This window comes from Oncorhynchus mykiss, chromosome 3, assembly GCF_013265735.2.
Source record: "Oncorhynchus mykiss isolate Arlee chromosome 3, USDA_OmykA_1.1, whole genome shotgun sequence".
Lineage (NCBI taxonomy): Eukaryota > Metazoa > Chordata > Actinopteri > Salmoniformes > Salmonidae > Oncorhynchus > Oncorhynchus mykiss.
Genome location: NC_048567.1, coordinates 72,823,670 through 72,849,792, shown reverse-complemented (window position 1 = coordinate 72,849,792; position 26,123 = coordinate 72,823,670). Strand labels below are relative to the sequence as shown.

General features: G+C 43.7%; 2 protein-coding genes across 8 annotated transcripts in view; one reads left to right on the top strand and one right to left on the bottom strand.

The window, feature by feature from the left end:
• The window catches only part of slc9a2 (solute carrier family 9 member 2), a 30,332-nt gene extending 19,535 nt beyond the window's left edge, over window positions 1-10,797 (bottom strand). The window contains 6 exon segments of the mRNA NM_001130994.1: window positions 1,627-1,875; window position 2,458; window positions 2,461-2,487; window positions 2,490-2,517; window positions 2,520-2,672; window positions 10,518-10,797. Coding sequence (NP_001124466.1) covers window positions 1,627-1,875; window position 2,458; window positions 2,461-2,487; window positions 2,490-2,517; window positions 2,520-2,672; window positions 10,518-10,797 — 738 coding nt within the window.
• A 542-nt stretch (window positions 10,798-11,339) lies between these two features.
• Window positions 11,340-26,123, top strand: part of LOC110504714 (inositol polyphosphate-4-phosphatase type I A) — a 47,150-nt gene continuing 32,366 nt past the window's right edge. For 4 of the 7 annotated variants that reach the window (XM_036975106.1, XM_036975105.1, XM_036975107.1 and 1 more), the window contains exon 1: window positions 15,329-15,433. The gene's annotated coding sequence lies outside the window, so the exon portion shown is untranslated. Of the gene's footprint in view, window positions 11,470-15,328; window positions 15,434-22,973; window positions 23,138-24,525; window positions 24,730-26,123 lie in introns of those variants that run through there. The other 3 variants (XM_036975104.1, XM_036975103.1, XM_036975102.1) reach the window with 3 other exon arrangements.

Genomic DNA, 26,123 nt, shown 5'->3' with positions numbered 1-26,123 from the left:
CACAAGAAAGTAGTCAAGAGAACATGGTCGGAGAATGCACTCAGAGCATGAGAGTGTGGAGCACGGTAGTATGCATATTGAGAAACATCCAGTGACTCAGGGGGAGTACGGTAGTGAACATATTGAGAAACATCCAGTGACTCAGGGGGAGCCCGGTAGTGTACATATTGAGAAACATCCAGTGACTCAGGGGGAGCACGGTAGTGTACATATTGAGAAACATCCAGTGACTCAGGGGGAGAACGGTACTGAACATATTGAGAAACATCCAGTGACTCAGGGGGAGCACGGTAGTGTACATATTGAGAAACATCCAGTGACTCAGGGGGAGCACGGTAGTGTACATATTGAGAAACATCCAGTGACTCAGGGGGAGCACGGTAGTGTACATATTGAGAAACATCCAGTGACTCAGGTGGAGCACGGCAGTGAACATATTGAGAAACATCCAGTGACTCAGGGGGAGCACGGTAGTGTACATATTGAGAAACATCCAGTGACTCAGGGGGAGAACGGTACTGAACATATTGAGAAACATCCAGTGACTCAGGGGGAGCCCGATAGTGTACATATTGAGAAAAATCCAGTGACTCAGGGGGAGCACGGTAGTGAACATATTGAGAAACATCCAGTGACTCAGGGGGAGCACGGTAGTGTACATATTGAGAAACATCCAGTGACTCAGGTGGGGCACGGTAGTGTACATATTGAGAAACATCCAGTGACTCAGGGGGAGCACGGTAGTGTACATATTGAGAAACATCCAGTGACTCAGGGGGAGCACGGTAGTGTACATATTGAGAAACATCCAGTGACTCAGGCGGAGCACGGTCGTGTACATATTGAGAAACATCCAGTGACTCAGGTGGAGCACGGTAGTGTACATATTGAGAAACATCCAGTGACTCAGGTGGAGCACGGTAGTGTACATATTGAGAAACATCCAGTGACTCAGGTGGAGCACGGTAGTGTACATATTGAGAAACATCCAGTGACTCAGGGGGAGCACGGTAGTGTACATATTGAGAAAGAATCTATTATTAACACTAAGCCGGCAGTTCAGTGACTGGTCCTGATACTTCCTTCTGTCCTCTCATCCATGTTAAGACCTAGTTCGAACATGAACATTGTGTTGACATGGGACTGGAAGGATCAGCAGTATGGATGTTTGTTTTGCATGTGGTTGGAAGGGCTACCGGTCTGTCAAAGCTTTGAATTACGCTGACTAAACTGTGCCACTAGCACCAGCACATTTGGAACGGTTTAAGTGTCTTGTTTCTGGTGCTTTGCTGACCTATAAAACAGCGCTCAGCCTGGGGTGTGTGATGTCATTGGCATGTTATGAGAACAATCAGTCAAAGGCACAGAACCAAAGAATGCAGTTATCCAGACAGGCTGACTTCACATGTAGCAACACGTGTCTCTTTGTAACACTCTATCTCTCTTCTGTCTGCACCTGCATGTACAGTTATTCACTCTGCCAAGCATCATGATGTACTACTGCTCACAACAGGGACACCTGTTGAATGGGCATTTCCAGAACACAACAATGTACTCATTGGGTGCTGCACATCTGACACACACACACACACACACACACACACACACACACACACGCACACTCACCACAGTGACAGCATCGTTGAACAGGCACTCTCCAAACACCACGATGTAGAGCTGCTCGTTGACAGAGACATCCTCGAACACGCTGAGCACGGCCACTGGGTCCACAGCTGAGATGATGGCGGCAAACAGCATGTTCTCCTGAAGGTTAATGTCCTGCACCTCAAACGCCTCAATCTGACACACCGCATACAGAGACATCCCTATCCCAATGCTGTTCCACAGGGTGCCCACCACCGCAAACCAAAGCACCTGTAGGCAGAAGATGGTATGGGAACTTCCATTGTTCACTGAGGCATAACGTGAATCATTATTTGGCAAATGGTTCACCTAACAGAATGGAATAAAGCAAGTATATTTCTGTATTGGTTGAAATGTACACTAATTCTTAGAGTATTTTTTTATTTTACCCCCTTTTCTCCCCAATTTCGTGGTATCCAATTGTTAGTAGTTCCTATCTTGTCTCATCGCTACAACTCCCGTACGGGCTCGGGAGAGCCGAAGGTCGAAAGCCATGCGTCCTCCGAAACACAACCCAGCCAAGCCGCACTGCTTCTTAACACAGAGTGCATCCAACCCGGAATCCAGCCGCACCAATGTGTCGGAGGAAACACTGTGCACCTGGCGACCTGGTTAGCGTGCACTGCGCCCGGCCCACCACAGGAGTCGCTAGTGCGCGATGAGACAAGGATATCCCTACCGGCCAAACCCTTCCTAACCCGGATGACGCTAGGCCAATTGCGCGTCGCCCCATGGACTTCCAGAGGTCAGTGTCAGATAAACCGGCCCCTTGAGTCCCTCCAGAGACCATAATTAATATTGGTATTAGCGCACCGTTCCCACGTTCTCGAAGAACGGTCGCGTGGGCATAAAGTATCCAGACTCCAGTACGATGGGAGGCAGCATGAAGAGGAAGAAGACATTGTAGCTGAGCACAGCAGGGGGCTCCTCGTGGACAGAGTGCATGATGGCCCCTACAATCAGCCCAATACTGATCAGGAGACATGACTCTGGGACCCAGAAGGTAATCTTGTGGTACACATGGAAACCTGTGAGAGAAAGAGGTTGAAGGTCAGATGCTGTACATGACAGATACACTATATATACAAACGTATGGGGACACCCCTTCAAATGAATGGATTCGGCTATTTCAGCAACATCCGTTGCTGACAGGTGTATAAAAGCACACAGCCATGCAATCTCCATAGACAAACACTGGTGGTAGAATGGCTTTGCTGAAGAGATCAGTGACATTCAACGTGGCACCGTCATAGGATGCCACCTTTCCAACAAGTAATTTCGTAAAATTTCTGCCCTGCTAGAGCTGCCCCTGTCAACGGTAAGTGCTGTTATTGTAAAGTGGAAACGTCTAGGAGCAACAGTGGCTCAGCCGTGAAGTGGTAGGCCACACAAGCTCACAGAGTGGGACCGCCAAGTGCTGAATCGTCTATCCTCGGTTGCAATACTCACTAGCAAGTTCTAATCTGCCTCTGGAAGCAACGTCAGCACAAGAACTGTTCATCGGGAGCTTCATGAAATGGGATTCCATGGCCGAGCAGCCGCACACAAGCCTATGATCACCATGCGCAATGCCAAGCATCGGCTGGAGTGGTATGAAGCTCTGGAGCAATCAATCACGCTTCACCATCTAACAGTCTGACGGACTAATCTGGGTTTGGTGGATGCCAGGAGAACGCTACCAGTCCGAATGCATAGTGCCAACTGTAAAGTTACGTGGAAGAGGAATAATGTTCTGGGGCTGTGTTTCTTGGTTTGGGCTAGGCCCCTTAGTTCCAGTGAAGGAAAATCTTAACGTTACAGCATACAGTGCCATTCTGGACGATTCTGTGCTTCCAACTTTGTGGCAACAGTTTGGGGAAGGCCCTTTGCTGTTTCAGCATAACAATGCCCCCGTCCACAAAGCGAGGACCATACAGAAATGGTTTGTCGACATCGGTGTGGAAGAACTTGACTCGCCTGCACAGAGCCCTGACCTCAACCCCATTGAACACCTTTGGGATGAATTGGAACGCTGACTGCGAGCCAGGACTAATCACCCAACATCGGTGCCTAACCTCACTAATGCTCTTGTGGCTGAATGGAAGAAAGTCCCTGCAGCAATGTTCCAACCTCTAGTGGAAAGCCTTCCATATTAATGCCTATGATTTTGGAATGAGATGTTCGACGAGCAGGTGTCCACATACTTTTTGGTCATATAGTGTATATGCCAGGCTCTAGAACACCCTGTGGTCTTTATGGGCCTACACATGAGACAAACATAGATGGGGAATGAGGAGGTTTACATTTAAGCAATAAGGCACGAGGGGGTGTGGTATATGGCCAATGTACCATGGCCAAGGGGTGTTCTTATGTACCACGCAATGCGGAGTGCCTGGATACAGCCCTTAGTCGTGGTATATTGTCCATATCCCACAAACCTATATCCCAAATATTGTCCAAATCCCACAAATTAGTTGCCAGATTGTTGAGGGACTTTTATTATGAAAAGGACTCGGCTGCTGGAACTTGAGTCATTTCCATGACCCGACTCTGGGTTGTTACAAGCAGTGTGGCACTGTTCAGAACCACCATCATTACTCACTGCACCATGAAAAGTAGGCCTAATTGTGGACATACTATCAACAAATGATCTGTTGATAAGCAACTGTTCACTAAGGTTACGGTTAGGGTTAGCTTTAGAATAAGACTTAGGGTAAGGGTTAAGGTTTAGGGTTAGGGTTAAGTCTAGTGTTAGAATAAGGGTTAAGGTTAGGGCTAGAGCTATGGTTAGTAGATAGTTAGTTGAAATGTTACTGACAGTCTATAGAGCATCTACAGATGGACTATGCACATAAAGGGTTACTGTAATTGTTGTTGGTAACGATAAAGTTTAAGTAAAAAGTGTATGAATGTGAATACATTTTGATATGTTAGAATGAACGTGAACAACTATAGGCTTTCTCCTGGCTAGTAGCTATTTAGTTAGCTTTATATTTACAGTTGAGTTATTTTTTAGCTGGGTCGGGTTTTATCTAACTAGCTAAAGCTGGGTAGTTCTGGCTGTGTGAAAACCTGATAGTGAATGATTTGAAACCATGAATACTTGCTTGCTACTACAGAATTACTTGCACAATCACTTCCTAGGGGAAGATCTTAATTTCATACTCCTTGCGTACTCTCTCTTCATAGCCTTCTCAAAACCCATTGGAGGAGGTCAGAGGGGAGGGATTTCTGGCTTTCTCATCCAATGGGTTTTGAGAAGGAGATGAGGAGAGAGGACGCTTAGAGTATGAAATGGAGATCTTCCCTTCTTCATCATGGATGTACCACTAGTCAAGCTTTTCATACCGCATCCCCCAGCATCCGCCCGCACCGCTCCCACCCATTACTGCAGGAACTGGTCCCAAACCCACCCTCAGTCCCGCAATGTTATTGTAGGTGTATTGCCAGCCATGGTCCCAGCAATATCCCAGCAATATCAAAATGCACAAAAATAAACATAGAAATAGGTAGCATTCCCAGAAATTCTCACATGGCCCATTATATTAAGCTATCAGTATTACCTGCTATATCGGCCAATAGTCTAGACGTAGTTTGAAGAGAGCAGACACTCTCGAGCTCCCTTTTAGAAGGATGATTTTCAGACAGAGACAAATAAATGTGTAATCAATCTATTTATTAAATAAAAAGGTACAATGCTCGTTCACCATGGTAGCATATGCGCGCGTTGGGCCTTTTCCTTTTCAATGATGAATAAATATCAATATTTATTTACAGACACTGTAGTAAACTATAATCTATTCATATTTAAGTTCATTTCCCTGGAAAGAGAACTGCCACGTGATTCTCCACCCATGCATAGGCAGCCTACTCTATTTCATTCAGACCACACACATACTGGCCACACTTGATCTCACACCCTCAACTAAGAGAGGAGAGGTAGTCTACTGAACATCAAGCAGCAAATTCTGAGTGCGTGAATAATGATACAAAGTGAGTGCTTTTAATAACAACAGGTAGACTAGGCTAACGCATACAAAGCTAACAGAGACAAAATGCATCATACCGGCACCATAAGACCGCACTCATCCAACTCTGTTAGGCCATAAGCAAACAAGAGAATGCTCAGCCTAGCCCTCCTAGGAATCGGGGACATTAATGCAGGCGAACTTAAATAAGTTTAACCAAAGTTTTACCAGCATGTCACATGTGAGGGAAAAAAACTCTAGACCACCTTCACTCAATACACAGAGATGCATACAAAGCTCTCCACCGCCATCCATTTGGCAAATATGACCATAATTATATCCTCCTCATTCCTGCTTACAAGCAAAAACTAAAGCAGGAAGTGCCAGTGACTCGTTCAATACGGAAGTGGTCAGATGACGCGGATGCTACGCTACAGGACTGTTTTGCTAGCAGGCTGGAATATGTGGAATATGATTCATTCAACGGCATTGAGGAGTATACCACCTCAGTCATTGGCTTTATCAATAAGTGCATCGACGATGTCGTCCCCACAGTGACTGTACGTACATATCCCAACCAGAAGCCATGGATTACAGGCAACATCCGCATTGAGCTAAAAGTTAGAGCTGACGCTTTCAAGGAGTGGGACACGAATCCAAACACCTATAAGAAATCCCGCTAAGCCCTCAGACGAACCATCAAACATGGAAAGCGTCAATACAGGATTAAGACTGAATCCGACTTGCCCGCCTCTGATGCTCGTCGAATGTGGCAGGGCTTGAAAACTATCACGGACTACAAAGGGAAACCCACACGCGAGTTGCCCAGTGACGCGAGCCTGCCAGACAAGTTAATGCCTTTAATGCTCGATTCGAGGCAAGTAAACACTGAAGCATGCACGAGAGCACCTGCTGTTCTGGATGACTGTGTGATAACGCTCTCGGTAGCCGATGTGAGCAAGACCTTTAAACAGGTCAACATACACAAAGCCGTGGGGCCAGATGATTACCAGGACGTGTACTCAAAGCATGCGTCTTCCCTGACATTTTCAATCTCTCCCTGACTGAGTCTGTAATACCTACATATTACAAGCAGACTACCATAGTCCCTGTGCCCAAGGAAGCGAAGGTAACCTGCCTAAATGATTACCGCCCCGTAGCACTCACGTCAGTAGCCATGAAGTGCTTTGAAAGGCTGGTCATGGCTGACATCAACAGCATCCTCCCAGATACCCTAGACCCACTCCAATTCGAATACCGCCCCAACAGATCCACAGATGACGCAATCTCAATAGCACTCCACACTGCCCTTTCCCACTTGGACAAAATGAACACCTATGTGAGAATGCTGTTCATTGACTACAGCTCAGTGTTCAACACCGTAGTGCCCATGAAGCTCATCACTAAGCTAAGGACCCTGGGACTAAACACCTCCCTCTGCAATTGGATCCTGGACTTCCTGACAGGCCGCCCCCAGGTGATAAGGGTAGGCAACAACACGTCTGCCAGACTGATCCTCAACAATGTGGACCCTCAGGGGTGTGTACTTAGTCCCCTTCTGTACTCCCTGTTCACCCACGACTGCGTGGACAAACACGACTCCAACACCATCATTAAGTTTGCTGATGACACAACAGTGGTAGGCCTGACCACCAACAACGATGAGACGGCCTATAGGGAGGTGCTCAGAGAACTGGCAGTGTGGTGCCAGGACAACAACCTCTCCCTAAATGTGAGCAAGACAAAGGAGCTGATCGTGGATTACAGGAAAAGGCGGGCCGAACAGGCCCCCATTAACATCAACGGGGCTGTAGTGGAGCGGGTCGAGAGTTTCAAGTTCCTTTATGTCCACATCACCAACGGTCTATTATGGTCCAAACACACCAAGACAGTTGTGAAGAGAGCACAACAAAACATATTCCCCCTCAGGAGACTGAAAAGATTTGGCAAGGGTCCCCAGATCCTCAAAAAGTTATTCAGCTGCACCATCGAGAGCATCCTGACCGGTTGCATCACCCACTGATATGGCAACTGTTTGGCATCTGACCGTAAGGCACTACAGAGGATAGTGCATACGGGACCAGTACATCACTGAGGCAAAGCTTCCTGACATCCAGAATCTATATAATAGGCAGTGTCAAAGGAAAGCCCATAAAATTGTCAGAGACTCCAGTCACCCAAGTCACAGACTGTTTTCTCTGCTTCCGCACGGCAAGCGGTACCAGAGCGCCAAGTATAGGACCAAAAGGCTCCTTAACAGCTTCTACCCCCAAGCAATAAGGCTGCTGAACAGCTAATCAAATGGCCACCGGACTATTACATTGACCCCCCCCCCCCCCCTATTTGTTTTGTACACTGCTGCTACTCACAGTTTATTATCACTTCACTCCTACCTACATGTACAAACGACCTCTAACCTGTACCCCCACACACTGACTCTGTACCAGTACCCCCGTATATAGCCTCGTTATTGTTATGTTATTGTGTTACTTTTGATTCTTTTTTACTTTAGTTTATTTAGTAAATATTTTCTTAACTCTTCTTGAACTGCACTGTTGGTTTAGGGCTTGTAAGTAAGCACTTGTTTTTTTCAGCACATGTGACAAATAAAGTTTGATTTGATTTGATTTCTGTATTTTGAAAGTTATACAGTGGGGAGAACAAGTATTTGATACACTGCCGCTTTTGCAGGTTTTACTACTTACAAAGCATGTAGAGGTCTGTAATTTTTATCATATGTACACTTCAACTGTGAGAGACGGAATCTAAAACAAAAATTCAGAAAATCACATTGTATGATTTTTAAGTAATTCATTTGCATTTTATTGCATGACATAAGTATTTGATCACCTACCAACCAGTAAGAATTCCGGCTCTCACGGACATGTTAGTTTTTCTTTAAGAATCCCTCCTGTTCTCCACTCATTACCTGTATTAACTGCACCTGTTTGAACTCGTAACCTGTATAAAAGACACCTGTCCACACACTCAATCAAACAGACTCCAACCTCTCCACAATGGCCAAGACCAGAGAGCTGTGTAAGGACATCAGGGATAAAATTGTAGACCTGCACAAGGCTGGGATGGGCTACAGGACAGTAGGTAAGCAGCTTGGTGAGAAGGCAACAACTGTTGGCGCAATAATTAGAAAATGGAAGAAGTTCAAGATGACGTTCAATCACCCTTGGTCTGGGGCTCCAAGCAAGATCTTACCTCGTGGGGCATCAATGATCATGAGGACGGTGAGGGATCAGCCCAGAACTACACGGCAGGACCTGGTCAATGACCTGAAGAGAGCTGGGACCACAGTCTCAAAGAAAACCATTAGTAACACACTACGCCGTCATGGATTAAAATCCTGCAGCACACGCAAAGTCCCCGTGCTCAAGCCAGCACATGTCCAGGCCCGTCTGAAGTTTGCCAATGACCATCTGGATGATCCAGAGGAGGAATGGGAGAAGGTCAAGTGGTCTGATGAGACAAAAATAGAGCTTTTTGTTCTAAAATCCACTCGCCGTGTTTGGAGGAAGAAGAAGGAAGAGTACAACCCCAGGACACCATCCCAACCGTGAAGCATGGAGGTGGAAACATCATTCTTTGGGGATGCTTTTCTGGAAAGGGGACAGGACGACTGCACCGTATTGAGGGGAGGATGGATGGTGCCATGTATCGCCAGATCTTGGCCAACAACATCCTTCCCTCAGTAAGAGCATTGAAGATGGGTCGTGGCTGGGTCTTCCAGCATGACAACGACCCGAAACACACAGCCAGGGCAACTAAGGAGTGGCCAAAATCCCTGCTGCAGTGTGTGCAAACCTGGTCAAGAACTACAGGAAATGTATGATCTCTGTAATTGCAAACAAAGGTTTCTGTACCAAATATTAAGTTCTGCTTTTCTGATGTATCAAATACTTATGTCATGCAATAAAATGCAAATGAATTACTTAAAAATCATACAATGTGATTTTCTGGATTTTTGTTTTAGATTCTGTCTCTCACAGTTGAAGTGTACCTATGATAAAAATGACAGACCTCTACATGCTTTGTAAGTAGGAAAACCTGCAAAATCGGCAGTGTATCAAATACTTGTTCTCCCCACTGTTTATCTTGAAAACTTCATTGCGGACATGCAAAACATTTTGGCAATATGTCAACAATGGACTAATGAAACAAATACCAAAAGATAGCTTCGGGGTGGAACTGTCCTTTAAGTCTAGTGGGTCTGTTGCATGTGTTAACTTCATGCAAGTTAGAGGCACCCATGATTATATATTTCTGCATTATTGTGTAGTGGAGGTTGATTAATTTCCGTTAGACCTTTCATGTCTACCTTTGTTTTTGTATTAAAATATTCTTCAACTGTGTATGTTGCTGGTTATTATCGCAGTATAATAACTGTATTATACATTGAAAATATTATGTTAAGGCTCAACTCATACAGTATGTAGAGCAGCAGTAGTAACAACCTGACATAGGGGAACTGAGAAAAATACTAGTAAATTAATCATACAGTAGTAGAGAAAGAGTACAACATGGATGTTTAATCCAATATATATAACAGTCACACTGGTATTCCATCCAGGATGAAAGGCTATGGCCCCAAGACTGATTGGACTGCACCGGTGTAAGTGCCCCTCTGCAAGGTCCCCATTAGCCCTGTAAAATGTGCCCAATTGTAAGTTAATAATTGTCTGTATCCTTTTCTCAAAATTCACTAGAAAAAACATGGGATCTGCATGCCAGCCGACCCCCATAGCAGAATGTGTCCCCCCTAATGTCTGAGTCAACCCTACAGTATGCCCTTGCCCATCAGGAATGTCACACCTTACCACGAAACTGAGGTGACTTGAAGATTGAACGGGCAAATACCTTACCTCGTATTATTTCTCACTGAGTTGTTTGTCCATGGTTGGTTACTTTGCTTACCAATCTTGGCGAATGACGCGAGCAGCACCCAAAGCGTGACCTCAAACGGCACCTGTATACGGGCATAATCCATTGTGAAGACCGGGAGATTCGAGTTCTCCGCGTCGGGAAACGCTTGTGGACCCCCCGCTGGCTTGACAGGGGGTAGGACGGTCACGGAACCAGGGGGTTTGGGTGGAATCTCCGTGTATGATCCACATGGTAGACTAAGGATAACCAATCCGATGGTTAAAAAGTTAACTGCCAGTTTCATCTGGCTAAATCCTCCCATAGTACGCATACAACCAATATATTTAAAACCTACTTGATTGAGAATTGATAAGCAGCTTTAAGCTATAAGAAGTCTACAGAAGTCGGGTGGGTGGCTGAGCCCCTCACGCACGCACTCACTCCATCCAAGGCTACGGAGTCAAAAGCCCGAGAACGGCGGTGGCACTTCATGAACAACAAACTTCACCAAATGCCATTATTTATTATAAAGTCAAGAGTGCAATCCACAATAAAACAATGATAGAATATACTATACTTCTATCCTTAAAATCAACACTGTAGGATAGAACACATTCCAGTTTGCCAAGCAAAGTGTTTCTCCCAAACGGACTGTTTTTGGTGATGACAGCCCTTGACTACTACCTATCTGCTACCTGCACCTGTGGCGCGTGAACGCACATTCCGATAGGGGCTGGGCGCGGCCCGGAACAGTTCTGATTGGAGCAGCCCTCAGGAAAATTACAAAAGACCGCCTGATTGTCTTTCGGTCACTGAAGTTTCGGTAGGCCTATAGGCTATTCAATGGGCACTTTCCTTTTCCTCATAGTTTCGGGACCTGGGTTTCAAGTTTCAACTGTACAGCTGCTAAACAAAGGAATGGAACAATATAAACCAAATGAAAAAAAGCTTCAAGAGGGCCTCACAACCTCAGCTGTAGCCTGGAGTGGAAGGACTTAACTGGGTATGCCCTTTTCCGGCTGATATTCATATTGGCCGTATTAAGCTCTTATTAGTCTACAAATCATTGTTTTGATTTGATAATAGCACTTACAGCTTTCCAAACAAAAAATGTAGACATTTATTGTCTGTTCACATATATTTTAAGGATATTTATACAGACATTTTTATAAAACCTATGTAAACTGTATTTATAATTATATGGCAATATTTTAGATTGACAATAATTAGCTATTTAATAATTAGCTACAATAATAATAATAGGACAATTTTCACCCCATTTTGGAACTTCGGGGGTTTATGACATAGTCCCTCTAGTAATTTAATGGTCACCCTGTCATAAATCATGTCACAAATGTTTAGAATTGCAGGAGATTAGCTGTAAAACTGCACATTTTACTCACTGCCTCAAGGCAATATGTGTAGAATTGCAATGCATTTTCTTTAAAAATACAACATTTTCTCAGCTTCATGGCAAAATGTGTAGAATAGCATGAGATTAGCTATAAGCAGTGGAGGAAAAAGCACCCAATTGTGATACTTGAGTAAAAGTATAGATACCGTAATAGAAAGTTACTCAAGCAAAAGTGAAAGTCAGCCAGTAAAATACTACTTGGGTAAAAGTCTTTAAATATACTTAAATATAAAAAGTAAATGTAATTGCTAAAATATACTTAAGTATCAAAGTAAAAGTATAAATTATTTTAAAAAATCCTAATATTAAGCAAAGCAGACAGCCACATTTTCTTGTTTTTAAGGATAGCCAGGGGCACTCTCCAACACTCAGACATTATTTACAAAATATGTATTTGTGTTTAGTTAGTCTGCAAGGCCAGAAGCAGTAGGGAAGACCAGGTATTATCTTGATAAGTGTGTGAATTTGATATTTTTTCTGTCCTGTACTTTTGGTTGTCAGGGAAAATGTATGGAGTAAAATGTACCGAATTTTCTTTAGGAATGTAGTGAAATAAAAGTTGACAAAAATATAGATAGTAAATGAATGTACAGATACCCCCAAAAACGTCTTAAGTAGTACTTTAAAGTATTTTTACTTTAGTACTTTACATCACTGGCTATAAGACTGCAAGTGTTTTTCTTTGTGTAGAATGTGTAGAAAGAATTCTGTAGGCTTTCTCAGATCTTGCAGGGGTCGCGGTATGCCACTGCTACAAATGGGGGACAAGTGGGTAAAAATTTAAATCTGTGCATCTTTGTAGGACTGCGCATTGCCTGTGATAGAATAGCAATAGCCAACATACACCACAAGATGGCTGTAGAATTGCAGATGTCATCTAGTGGGCAAAACACTAGTGATGCCCAGAAAGAGAAAACATCCCCGTCCCCCCGAAGTTTAATATTTGTCAATCATCAAATGTTGCCCGGAAAACAATAAAATTGCTACAAACGAATAAGCAACATATTTTTCATTTAATCTAATTTAGGCCTGTAGTAAATGTGGAATTTCCATCCAACCATTTCATGTAGTTTAATTACTTAACGCATGAAAAGTCTGATGGAAACAGGAAATGCCGGTTCAATTGTATGAATGCCAACAGGCAATTTGTTTATTCGACATGAGATAAATGGCGGTGGAAACGCATTTAAGCGCAAATATTGATATAATAACCATCATATCGAAGTACATTTGGAGTCATTCGATGATATGCTGTGTGGTCATCCCACTATGACTTGGGAAAGCATGCAGTTTATTAGGCTACAGATGAAATAAATGATGATGAACTTCAGAGGTGGTGAATGTGGAAGGTGGTGCTCCTTTCCAATGAATATCGAGGGTCTTTTTCTGGTGACATGATGATCGATGCTTGGCTGCCGTTTGACAAATACAAATAATATTGCTCTTATCCATAATAATATCATACTGTTGGTACCCTACCCGCACTATATCTTTGAGTTGTTGGCTAGAGCGCATGTACCAAGACCAGAGTGGGCAAAAGTTTCTGTGACTAAAACATCATTCGAGTTGAAAATGCGATGAAAACCATTGTAACTTGTATTTTTCATTCAGTACATGGGAATTTAAACGCAAACGTTTTCATGTGCTCTATGTCGTCACGCACAGCCTTTTATCGGAAATAAGTTCGTTTGATGGAAACATCTCTGGTGGAAAAATATGCATATTGTTTTATGCAGATTTTAGAATATTGACACGGAAATCTGTGGCAAATTGGATGGAAACTTAGTTTATGTCAGTCACAACATCACCATAATGTATTATGCACAAAACTGACTGCAGACGGAGCGTTAAATCGAAATGTGTCACTTGGAGCTTGGGCTAGGGCGAGTCCTGTACATAAACCCTGGACTGCAGGTGCTATGTATTGACTATTGAGAGGTTTTGAAGCCACCGTTCGGCCATATTGGAACTTGCCAGAAGGCACAGTCCTCCATAGGAACGAATAGAATTCTACAGTATTTCAATTAAATATTTCAAGGACAAAATGACATGTATTTAAGTATTTGTGTTGTTGTAGCGGGGACAGTAACATTAGTCATCTAAAAAAAAGTTATACTTTAAGGAAAATGTTTTCAGTCAAAAGTTTGGACACACCTACTCATTCAATGGATTTTCTTTATTTTTACTTTTTTCTACATTGTAGAATAATAGTAAAGGCATCAAAAATATGAAATAACACACATGGAATAATGTAGTAACCAAAAAAGTGTTAAACAAATCAAAATTATTTTATATTTGAGATTCTTCAAAGTAGCCACCCTTTGACTTGATGACAACTTTGCACACTCTTGGCATTATCTCAACCAGCTTCATGAGGTAGTCACCTGGAATACATTTCAATTAACAGGTGTGCCCTGTTAAAAGTTCATTTGTGGAATTTCTTTCCAATCAGTTGTGTTGTGACAAGGTAGGGGTGGTATACAGAAGATGGCCCTATTTGGTAAAAGACCAACTCCATTTTATGGCAAGAACAGCTCAAATAAGCAAAGAGAAATGACAGTCCATCATTACTTTAAGACATGAGGGTCAGTCAATCTGGAAAATGTCAAGAACTTTGAAAGTTTCTTCAAGTGCAGTCGCAAAAACCATCAAGTGCTATGATGAAACTGGCTCTCATGAGGACCGCCACAGGAAAGGAAGACTCAGAGTTACCTCTGCTGCGGAGGATAAATGTATTAGTTACCAGTCTCAGAAATTGTACCCCAAATAAATGCTTCACAGAGTTCAAGTAACAGACACATCTCAACATCAACTGTTCAGAGGAGACTGTGTGAATCAGGCCAACATGGTCGAATTGCTGCAAAGAAACCACTACTAAAGGACCCCATTAATAAGAAGAGACTTACTTGGGCCAAGAAAAAAGCAGCCAACTAATGCTCAGCATATGTGGGAACTCCTTCAAGACTGTTGGAAATGTATTCCAGGTGAAGCTGTTTAAGAGAATGCCAAGAGACAAAACTGTCATCAAGGCAAAGGGTGGCTACTTTGAATAATCTCAAATATACACTTTTTTGGTTACCACATGATTCCATACGTGTTATTTCACAGTTTTGATGTCTTCACTATTATTCTACAGAAAATGTAGAAAATAGTAAAAATAAAGAAAAACCCATGAATGAGTTGGTGTGTCCAAACTTCTGACTGGTACTGTATAAATATATATTTTATGTTTAGTTCACATAATATAATTTAAAAGTATGCATTAAGATGTCTGTGATATATTACATGTGGTAAAACAAATGTAGACATAATTATATGCATTTTCATAGCTTCCAAAATATATTTTCAAGGTTGGGCAGTGCCAAGATGGAGGCACGGCGGCATCAGCCTAGTGCCCCTTAAATACATCTAGTGTATATATAAATCAATGGTCCTGTACGGCTGCAGACTCCGTCGATTCAAGGAGGAACTGAGATGAGCATCACTAGGCTATCAAATAAACAGCACACATAGACCTACCGTTTCAATAGGGAGCCGTTACCCGTCTCTTGAAGTAAGTCTATTTAAATGCATATGTTTTTATCTCTGAAATATAATATCTGTTTAGAAGAAAAGGATGGGTTTGCATAGGCGTATATTGACAACCCACAATAAACACTGCTGAGTTGAACCGCTATTCTGTGATGCCAAGTAGAGAATTTCTGTTTGCATGACATGACAATCCCGTTGTACCCGAGTTTTCGCTTGTTTTGTGTTCGCTGTCTTTATAATTGGTTATGGGAATGTGTAGGCGTAACGGGACTGCTCATATAAACTATCGCTGCCACCAACTGGTTCCCATTGAATGAAAGCAGGATAGCAGATTTCATCATGACGCAATCTGTGTTATTGTTGGAGCATCATAGCCAATAACACGCTCATTGAGACTAATATAATGATACTAATTGGATGATTGATTCACATACTAGCCTATATTTTTCCAATGATAGGTTATGTATTTTCTTCATGTCTGCATCCTATAGCCTATAGTCTTAGACCGAAGGCGGTTTGTTGACGCCTCGATCAGTTTTACAAAGAACAGCATCACTTAGGCCTACAGCAAGGGCAGTGGGTGGTTTTGCGTGTGTTTGTTAACTGTGGGCTATGTGACTGCATTGACAACACAGTCTCACAATCAATTCGTGCATATATGTACAAAATGCATTTCAGAAAATTTCGTGCGTTTTCAGCAAATTTCGTGCGTTTTTAGCAAATTTCGTTCGTTTTTGTGCGTTTTTCTGGCTTAATTCGTGAGAAAAGACACGAATTTATGTGCTTCTTAATTCGTGCGAAAAGACACACATTTAACCAGTAGGCTACACACAAGCCTTTTCAACAACCATATAGACGTGATAGTTTATATTTAATTTTTGTTCTTAAACTCGATGTAGGATCAGGCAAAATCCCTTGAGTTGCGCAACTTATGAAGGTTTGGTCCTCGGTTGGTTGCCATGTGTCCATATCGAGTGGTGTGGTCATGATGTCTAGGTCCGCTTGTCAACGGATGTGGAAAGCATAGTGCAACCTAGGAGTTTGGTTTCTAGTTTTGAGTCGGTTGATCCACTTCCATCTCTGACACGTGGAAACCGGAGGGGGGAGGGAGGGGGTGCACTCCACACATATGCGCGTAGGCCGGAGGGGTCCAGGCGCGGCCGGCCAAAGTTGTGGGCCCCATGGTTGCCCACTTGTAGATTGACCCATTGGTTGGGTTAAAGAGTCGTCTGTCCGTAGGGTGGGGGTTAGGGTTAGGTCCAGTTGGAGTTAGGGTTAGGTATAGGTAGTAGAATGTTTAAAGTTAGGGTTAAGGTTAGGGTAAGGTATAGTCGGTATATGGTTGTTGCAAAGGCTTGTGTGCCTACTGGTTAAATTCGTGTCTTTTCGCACGAATGAAGTAGCACATAAATTCGTGTATTTTCGAACGAATTGAACCACACAAAAATGCACAAAAACTCACGAAATCTGCTGAAATACATTTTGTACATATATGCGCGAATTGGACGTGAGGCTGGGCTGGCATGGAGGACATGCTCAACAACGCTGTGCTTCTAGAGAGCCTTAGCTTTGATCTGTTTGATCTTTTAGCTGTTTATTGTGTGAGTGTGTGTGTTCCTGTGGTGAGTGCAAACTGATTAAAGGCATTGATCTAAGCAGGGCAAGGCTATCTCTGTCACTATCCAGGCATTAACATACACCCCAAGTCTACAAAGCAATAATTTATAGCTTCAACATTATTGAATTATCCCTGACCAGTAGTGTGTGTGTGTGTGTATGTGTGTGTGTGTGTGTGTGTGTGTGTGTGTGTGTGTGTGTGTGTGTGTGTGTGTGTGTGACCGTGAGTCAGACTCAGATCAGCATTGTTATGAAGATCAAGGTCTTTCTCTTCCTCATCTTCATCCTCCTCTTCCGCCTCCTCCTCTTCCGCCTCCTCCTCTTCCTCATCATCCTTTTCCTCCTATTACTCATGTTTATCCTCATCCTCCTCTTCCTCCTCATCCTCTTCCTCCTCTTACTCATCATCCTCTTCCTCCTCCTGCTCCTCCTCCTCATAATTAAAGGTCACTTTCTCATGCTTTCTGACAGTGTGGGAGTACAGTTTCCTTGTTGTCAGGGTAACAAGAGCTTCTTTGTCCTGGGTTCCTTCCTGGTTGTGTGTCAGGTTTATATCTGAGTCCCCTGAGTGTGCTCTTGGTCTGAAAACAGCCATAAGTGGTGTATCTCAAAAGTCTCAAGTCCCTCCTCTCTCTACATATCATTCTTTACCAACACTGACTGATCTAAGACTGTGTGTTTCACATCAGTGCAGATGAAGGAAAGGATAGAAGGATAGTCATCTTTTTAGTTTGGGATCTATGTACAACTGAACTCCTTAAAACCTCTTAGATGTAAAGTCCCCTGTTTAGGGGACCCATGGTTCTGGTACCGGTTCTAACTGACATTTTCGATTATAAATCGATCTGTGGACACCGTAGATCGGAATGGCTTGCACTGAGCGTAAGCCCTGGTTCCCACAGACCCGGTAGTATTTCTGAGCCTGTGTTACCTAGGATGTGAAATCTAAAACCATCTGAAACTGTCCATCAACTCCTGGCTGATTCCTAAGTCACTGCCACTGACAAAGCACTGCAAACTATACACCGTAGTGCAGCAGGAGGGAGTGGTTTCATCACTGTAGCGCATTCAGAGATCGATTCATAGCCATAAATCTAAAACAATTCATAGATTTGTAAGAAAGAAACACTTTCTGTTGTCATAGACAGACAAGATTAATATGAGATGAAAGATGAGTTCCTAACAAGTCCAGGAAGCCAAGCTAAAGCTCTGGGAGACGTTCACAGAGATGGGAGCAGAAGTTTTGATCAAGAGAGACCTTTAGAAACATGCAATTTTTCTCTCACACTAAACATAAAAATATGTATTTTACAGTTATGAGGAAGGTGAAATTGTATAGTTAGTCATTTTATAATTTGATTATACTATATTTAGAAAGCATATAAGTCGTTTCAAGCCTTATTCATACAGTTCTGTTGAATAGGATATACACCATATCAAATATTTGATATTTTTACATTTGTATCATATTTGTACTGTGTACTTGAGCTTGTGTCGTCAAAAGTGACTACTCTACATTTGTATCATATTTGTACTGTGTACTTGAGCTTGTGTCGTCAAAAGTGACTACTCTACATTTGTATCATAGTTGTACTGTGTACTTGAGCTTGTGTCGTCAAAAGTGACTACTCTACATTTGTATCATAGTTGTACTGTGTACTTGAGCTTGTGTCGTCAAAAGTGACTACTCTACATTTGTATCATATTTGTACTGTGTACTTGAGCTTGTGTCGTCAAAAGTGACTACTCTACATTTGTATCATAGTTGTACTGTGTACTTGAGCTTGTGTCGTCAAAAGTGACTACTCTACATTTGTATCATATTTGTACTGTGTACTTGAGCTTGTGTCGTCAAAAGTGACTACTCTACATTTGTATCATATTTGTACTGTGTACTTGAGCTTGTGTCGTCAAAAGTGACTACTCTACATTTGTATCATAGTTGTACTGTGTACTTGAGCTTGTGTCGTCAAAAGTGACTACACCTCAGAAATCTATTTTTTTAAATATCAGAAAGGTGAGATTTGAACCTTCTTGGAGTATGCAGCATTACTAGTTATTGTTATGTAGATTATATTTATTGACATTTAACTAGTTAAGAGCTAAAGGATGTAGGAGAGAGTGGGGTAAGTTAAGAGATTTTTGACTTTTAGCATCACTTCTTCAAGGGAAATGTATTCTTTCTAACAAATATATCTACGCATATTTCAGGATGTTGTGTATCCCAGTAAATAATCTAAATTAATCTAAACGTTACAGTTTTGAAAACATAGCTGGTCCAAAAAAGTGGTCTCTTGGCACAGCTTACCTGGGTTTGGGGTAAGTTGAGTCATGGAACAGGGTAAGCCGCCTTTCTGTACTGAATGAAATATTATCGCTACATTTTTAAAACCATGACTATCTTCATTACCCAAACACAATTCAACACAATCACAATCACTTTTTTGTCTTTTAGACAGTAACAAACACTTTGTAATTTAAAAAAAACTTTTAACATACAGTAGGCCAGGTCCTGTTGTTACCTCATATCCCAGCATTAATGTCTTGCATTAAGCCTGGGCAGAAAACACTTCAATTTGCTCAACTTGCCATTGGCTCAACCATTTGCTCAACGTACCCCATGGTCATTGGCTCAACTTACCACAAGGCAAACATTTAGACTATATTAGCCCATGCAGCTACAATGATGCAAACATGCTAGGTTTAGGTCCTCATATTGAAGCTGATAGAGAATCCAAATGATGTATGGAACACTTTTAAACTGATCTACTTTGGTTTAGACACTTGCCTCATGAAACCTCTAACACAAATTAAATTGACTTTACCTAACCACTTTTCCGATGTGGCTTCTTCCCTCACGGACTCCATGAAATTATGACTTCTTCCTAAATATTTGGTAAAATTATACATTTTGTGAATGGTTTCCTAGAAACAAGGGTGGCTCAACTTACCACATTGGCTAAACTTACCACACTTTCCCCTATAGGGTTGTTTGATGTTGAACCTCAGCTAGTACTTGATCAATGAAAATAATTGCTTGGTTAGGCCTGGGTGAGCAGAGTAGTCAGGACAGACTTTGGAACCATGTTTACCACCTACATTCTCCTACACAGACAATACATCAGTTCTATCAGAGTTCTATAGCTCCTGCATATGTGTGTGTCAGATAGAGATCCCTAATCTCAAATGATACACTGCGCTACTGTTCACCACAAACACATAGGCCAATGAGGATGGAGGTTGGCCAGGGATACTGTAGGAGAGAGAAGGAGAAGAGAGGATAGGAGAGGGGGAAAAGAGAGGGGAGGGAGAGAGAGGAGGAGGGAAAAGAGAGGAAATGAGAGGAGAGGAGAGGAGAGGAGAGGAGAGGAGAGGAGAGGAGAGGAGAGGAGAGGAGAGGAGAGGAGAGGAGAGGAGAGGAGAGGAGAGGAGAGGAGAGGAGAGGAGAGGAGAAAAAGAGAGGGGAGGAGAGGAGAGGAGAGTGGAAAAAGAGAGGGGAGGTGGAGAGAGGAGAGGAGAGAGGAAGGAGAGGGGTGAGAGAGGAAAGGGGAGGAGAAGAGAGGAGAGGGAAAAGGAGAGGGGAGGAGAATAGAGGAGATGTGAGGGGGAAAAGAGAGCGGAAGAGAGGAGAGGATAAGAGAGGAGAGAGAAGGTGAAGAGAGAAGAGGAGAGGAGAGGAGAAAAAGAGAGGTGACGAGAAGAGAGGTGAGAAGAGGAGAAGAGAGGAGTGGAGATGGAAAAAAGAGAGGGGAGGTGGAGAGAGGAGAGGAGAGGAGAAAAGAGAGGGGAGGTGGAGAGAGGAGAGGAGACAAAAGGAAAGGTGAGGGGGAAAGATAGAGAAGGAGAGGAGAGGAGAGGAGAGGAGAGGAGAGGAGAGGAGAGGAGAGGAGAGGAGAGGAGAGGAGAGGAGAGGAGAGGAGAGGAGAGGAGAGGAGAGGAGAGGAGAGGAGAGGAGAGGGAAAACCCAGAGGGGAGGTGGAGAGAGGAGAGGAGAGGAGAAGAGAGGAGAGGAGAGGGAAAACCCAGAGGGGAGGTGGAGAGAGGAGAGGAGAGGAGAAGAGAGGAGAGGGAAAACCCAGAGGGGAGTGGGAGACAAAAAGCAAGAAAGAAAGGAGAGGAGATGAGAGACAAGGAGACATGGGAGCAGATAATAGAGAGAGAGAGACAGAGAGAGAGAGAGAGACAGGGGAGCAGACAACAGAGAGAGAGAGAGAGACAGGGGAGCAGACAACAGAGAGAGAGACAGAAGCGATGGACAGTAGACAGGGAGGAGAAGGCACACAAGGGCAGGTGAGGAAAGGGGGAAAGTGGAGGACAGAAGGGGAATATATTAGGACAGGATGAGAGATGCTCTAGTCCAGCTGGTAGTGACAGTCTCTGCAGGGTGTCTGGTGTACTATGCAGCCAGTGCCAGGCCCTCCTAGCTGGGTCACTCTCTCTTCCTCACCATCTCGCCATTCCTGGAGAGGAGTGTTTGGCTGTCTAATCAGTTGTCTGAGCTAGCCTCCCCAAACCTTGACCCCTTCTCTCAGCCTCTCCATCTCCAACATAAGTACCTCCACCCCTGTAGAACCCCTTACTCTACCTGTCTCTCAACCCCCACCCCATTCTCCCTTTGAAAGGCAACAGCAATTTGTCCCACCACTTTCTGTCCTCGAAAAGCAGGAGGCCTCTTTTCCCCATCACTCTCCAAACCTCCACCACAAAGCAAAATCCATTCCTTCATCCTCCCTGTCCTGTCTTAAAAGGCACCATCTCCTTCACAAGTCTAAGCCTCCCACCCACCAGATTCCCCCATCCTTATGCCCATGAAGTGATTCCTTCTCTCAGTAGCACCCTGACTGCAGAAATTGAATATCTGATCTCTGATAGATCTCCATGTTTCTCATGTCTCAGTCTCCTGGAGCATGCTGCTTGTTGCAGCGCCAGTGTTGTGGGTTTGATCCCTCCTGCTGGGCCACATACTCTGTTAATGAACAGTAAGTTATCTGTGATGGAGGTCTGATTGGCTCCCGTGGCTAAGCCTCACATCCAGAGAGACGGGGCGTCACACAGTCCTTCTCCCAGAGCCCCAGGGTCCCAGGCAATGAGGCTTACAGCATGTTAAAGCCTGTTCCCACTGACAATGACTCAGAAAGCTTAATGATACCAGTGGGCCATTAGACGAGTAGTGGTGCTAATGGCCCACTGTTTGGTTTCATACAGAGCTGCCAGCATAGAGATGACTCTGGCAGTGATGGAATGGGAGGGTAGGAGTGTTTATGTCTGTATGCTGGTGAATGTGCACTTCTCTGTGCTTAAGTTTTCATGAGTGGGAACACGTGTGTGTGTGTGTGGGGGGGGGGTCTGACATCAGCACATGATGTAAAGATAGACTTGCATACACAGAAGCCATCTGGATGGATGCACAGGCACAACCAGCAGTGTCTTTATATATGTATCATACACAATCACAACAGTAGCTGCACACACACACACACACACACACACACACACACACACACACACACACACACACACACACACACACACACACACACACACACACACACACACATATCCACCTGCGCTTAAACACAAAGGTTCAGCTTAACTTCCTTTCCCCTTTTGTCCCAGTACTAATATATTATTTACCAGATAAACAGATCTGGAAGACAGATAGAGCACCTGGCCCTGTGTGTGTGTGTGTCTGGTGTGCGTGTGTGTGCGTGTGTGTGTGTGTGTGTGTGTGTGTGTGTGTGTGTGTGTGTGTGTGTGTGTGTGTGTGTCTGGTGTGCGTGTGTGTGTCTGGTGTGCGTGTGTGTGTGTGTGTGTGTGTGTGTGTGTGTGTGTGTGTGTGTGTGTGTGTGTGTGTGTGTGTGTGTGTGTGTGTGTCTGGTGTGCGGGTGCATTCATGTGTGTGCATACGTGAGTTTGTGTATGAGGAAATGCCAAGTTTGTCAAACATGCCACAGGAAATGTAAACATCTCAGGGCGAGCGCAAGACCCATTGAGGGTACATCAGTCATCTTGGTAGTGCTTCTCTCTACTTTTATATTTACTATGTTACGTCTAGTCTATGAGACCAGGCTGTAAAACTATCTCAGCTTCGATGCGTCGAGTGGACCAGGTCAGTTATGTCGTATTTTAGAACCTCATGGCTAAGCATGACTAGCACCTCCATGGCTGTGCTCTGTGACACTTGTCACTCAGTGTTGTCGTCAAAATGTCTTCCCCGGTCTGTCTTCTTCTAGTTGCTATTTTAATGTTCCTCTTACTCCAGCGCTCTACTCTGCCTCGGTCTTGTTAAATCAGCAGCTTTGGTGTGTGTGAACTGCATTGATCAGCAATGTTGCATAGAAGAGAGACTGGGAGAGTAGAGGCTGCTGAGTGTGAAAACCATGTTTTTGATACCATTCCATTCACTCCATTCCGCTCATTACTATGAGCCGTCCTCCCCGCAGCAGCCTTCACTGGAGTGGGGAATCATTTTGCAAGACAGAGAGAGAGAGAGAGAGAGAGAGAGAGAGAGAGAGAGAAAAGCAAACTGAGTTGTTTTGAAACTGATATGAATATACAGGTTTATGCACTGAGCCAAATTAATGAAGGGCATTTGAGGACTCTTCTGGCCTGAAAACCACTTTGAGGTCAAAAGGGGACGGGAGAGAGAGAGAGAGAGAGAGAGAGAGAGAGAGAGAGAGAGAGAGAGAGAGAGTCACAATTCCCCCAGTCTGTGACCAGGAGGACATGGCTGTACGTGTGGGTTTGACAGTTGGGCAGAGCGACAGATTGAGTTTCCTGTTTTCATTCAGTTGTGTCGAGATGCAACAGTGTACCTCTCTCTTTCTTCCCCTCTGTCTCTCTCTCTCGCTCTCTCTCTCTTTATCTCTCTCTTTCTCTCTCTCTCTTTTTCTCTCTCTCTTTCTTCCGTTCTGTCTCTCTCTCGCTCTCTCTCTCTTTATCTCTCTCTTTCTCTCTCTCTCTTTTTCTCTCTCTCTTTCTTCCGTTCTGTCTCTCTCTCTATCTCTCTCTCTTTCTTTTTCCCCTCCTCTCTCGCAATCTCTCTCTCTCTCTCTCTCAGTCTCTCTTTCTCTCTCTCTTTCTCTGTCCCCCCCCCTCTCTCTCTCTTTCTCTGCCCCCCCCCCTCTCTCTCTCTGTGACACATTCAGATTAGAAGAAAAGATGTACACTTGGCATTGTACTCAGATCAGAACCTGACACAGTCTCTTTAAGCATGTCCAGTGTGTGCGTTATTGTGTTTATGTCAGAGAATACACACAGACACACGTGATTATTTTGCTTTGAAACATACTTTTCTTTTTACAATATGAGAACTGAAACCTACTCTTACCCCTTGTTCTCTTTAATCATAAAGGAGAGTTACAGTCAGGGGGTGTTGAGGTGCAAAGTGTTCTGAATGTTATATCTGAGTGTTGATTCTAGTGGGGTTAATTGACACCACCTGCAGTGAATAAATTAAAGTGTTCTTTGAGTCGCAATGGTCATAAAGGGTTTACTTTTAATTCAAACACATTCACTTAGACATAGGATGTTATGTATTGTGTGGCTGTAGGATTGTGACGCAGAGAACATGACTCATAGCCAGTCAGCTAGTGGCCGAGTGGGAGCGATAAGACACAGCTTATCAAATCGGGATCAAGGCTGGGTTGTTTTTCTGGTGGAATGCCTCTTTATATAGAGGTGTGGAAACACTGAGCAGAGGTGAGAGAACGGCGTGAGATTCGTGTTCATACAGACTTCTTATACCATGTAACAGTCAGATAAGGAACTTGTAAAGACAATCTAATGTATTTCCTCTGGTAACAACCCTTGTTGCAAATACTGCAGCAGTGGCACACAGATACACAATCAATGGCTTTTCTTGAGCATTTATTTGTTAGCCTGCTTGAAGCCTGCTTGAGACATTTTGTTCTTGTTCCAGTACTTCCTTGAAGTACTCACTGATCTGATGATAAACAAGGAGTGAAAGGAGTAAAAGCTAAATCATTTCTTTCACCTATTCAGTCATGTCAGAGGATCTGTGATTATTTCCGGGACCCATCCAATCTTTTAGAATATGCTGGGAGGAAGGAAGGAGCAAAGGATTCTGGGAGCTTGGCCTGCTTTTCGTGTTGTGTGTAGCAGGTGTTCTCTCTGGCCGGGACAGACTGGGATGGGTGCCTGTTTGCATGTGTGGTTATGCGTGTGTGTGTGTGTTGTAGTATCTTTTTTTTTTAAACTGTTGCTGGGCAAAACACTATGCCACAGGAGGCTGCTGAGGGGAGGACGGCTCATAGTAATGTCTGGAACGGCGCAAATGGAATGGCATCAAACATGTGGAAACCATGGAAACCGTGTGTTTGATACCATTCCACTGATTCCACTCCTGTCATTACCATGAGCCCGTCCTCCCAAATGAAGATGCCACCAACCTCCTGTGGACGACGCGTAATGATAATTAGACAGCATTAGTTCTATGACACAAAATATGAAGTGTAGATTGCCTTTTCTTCTCTCTCACGCTCTGTCTCTTCCTCTCCGTCTGTCTCTTGGCTCCCTGCAGCTGTGTGGAAAGTCACATTTCCCCTAACTCAGCCTCTTCACACTGCATGTGTTAGCACTTTTACAGACAGAGAATAGAAATCAGCCACCACAGGGCACAGACAATTATAGAGTTTCTCCATCATTGTGTTCCTCCTCTTCCACCAATCACTCACTGTTGTCAGATGAGTTTCTCCATCATTGTGTTCCTCCTCTTCCACCAATCACTCACTGTTGTCAGATGAGTTTCTCCATCATTGTGTTCCTCCTCTTCCACCAATCACTCACTGTTGTCAGATGAGTGTCTCCGTCATTGTGTTCCTCCTCTTCCACCAATCACTCACTGTTGTCAGATGAGTTTCTCCATCATTGTGTTCCTCCTCTTCCACCAATCACTCACTGTTGTCAGATGAGTTTCTCCATCATTGTGTTCCTCCTCTTCCACCAATCACTCACTGTTGTCAGATGAGTTTCTCCATCATTGTGTTCCTCCTCTTCCACCAATCACTCACTGTTGTCAGATGAGTTTTTCCATCATTGTGTTCCTCCTCTTCCACCAATCACTCACTGTTGTC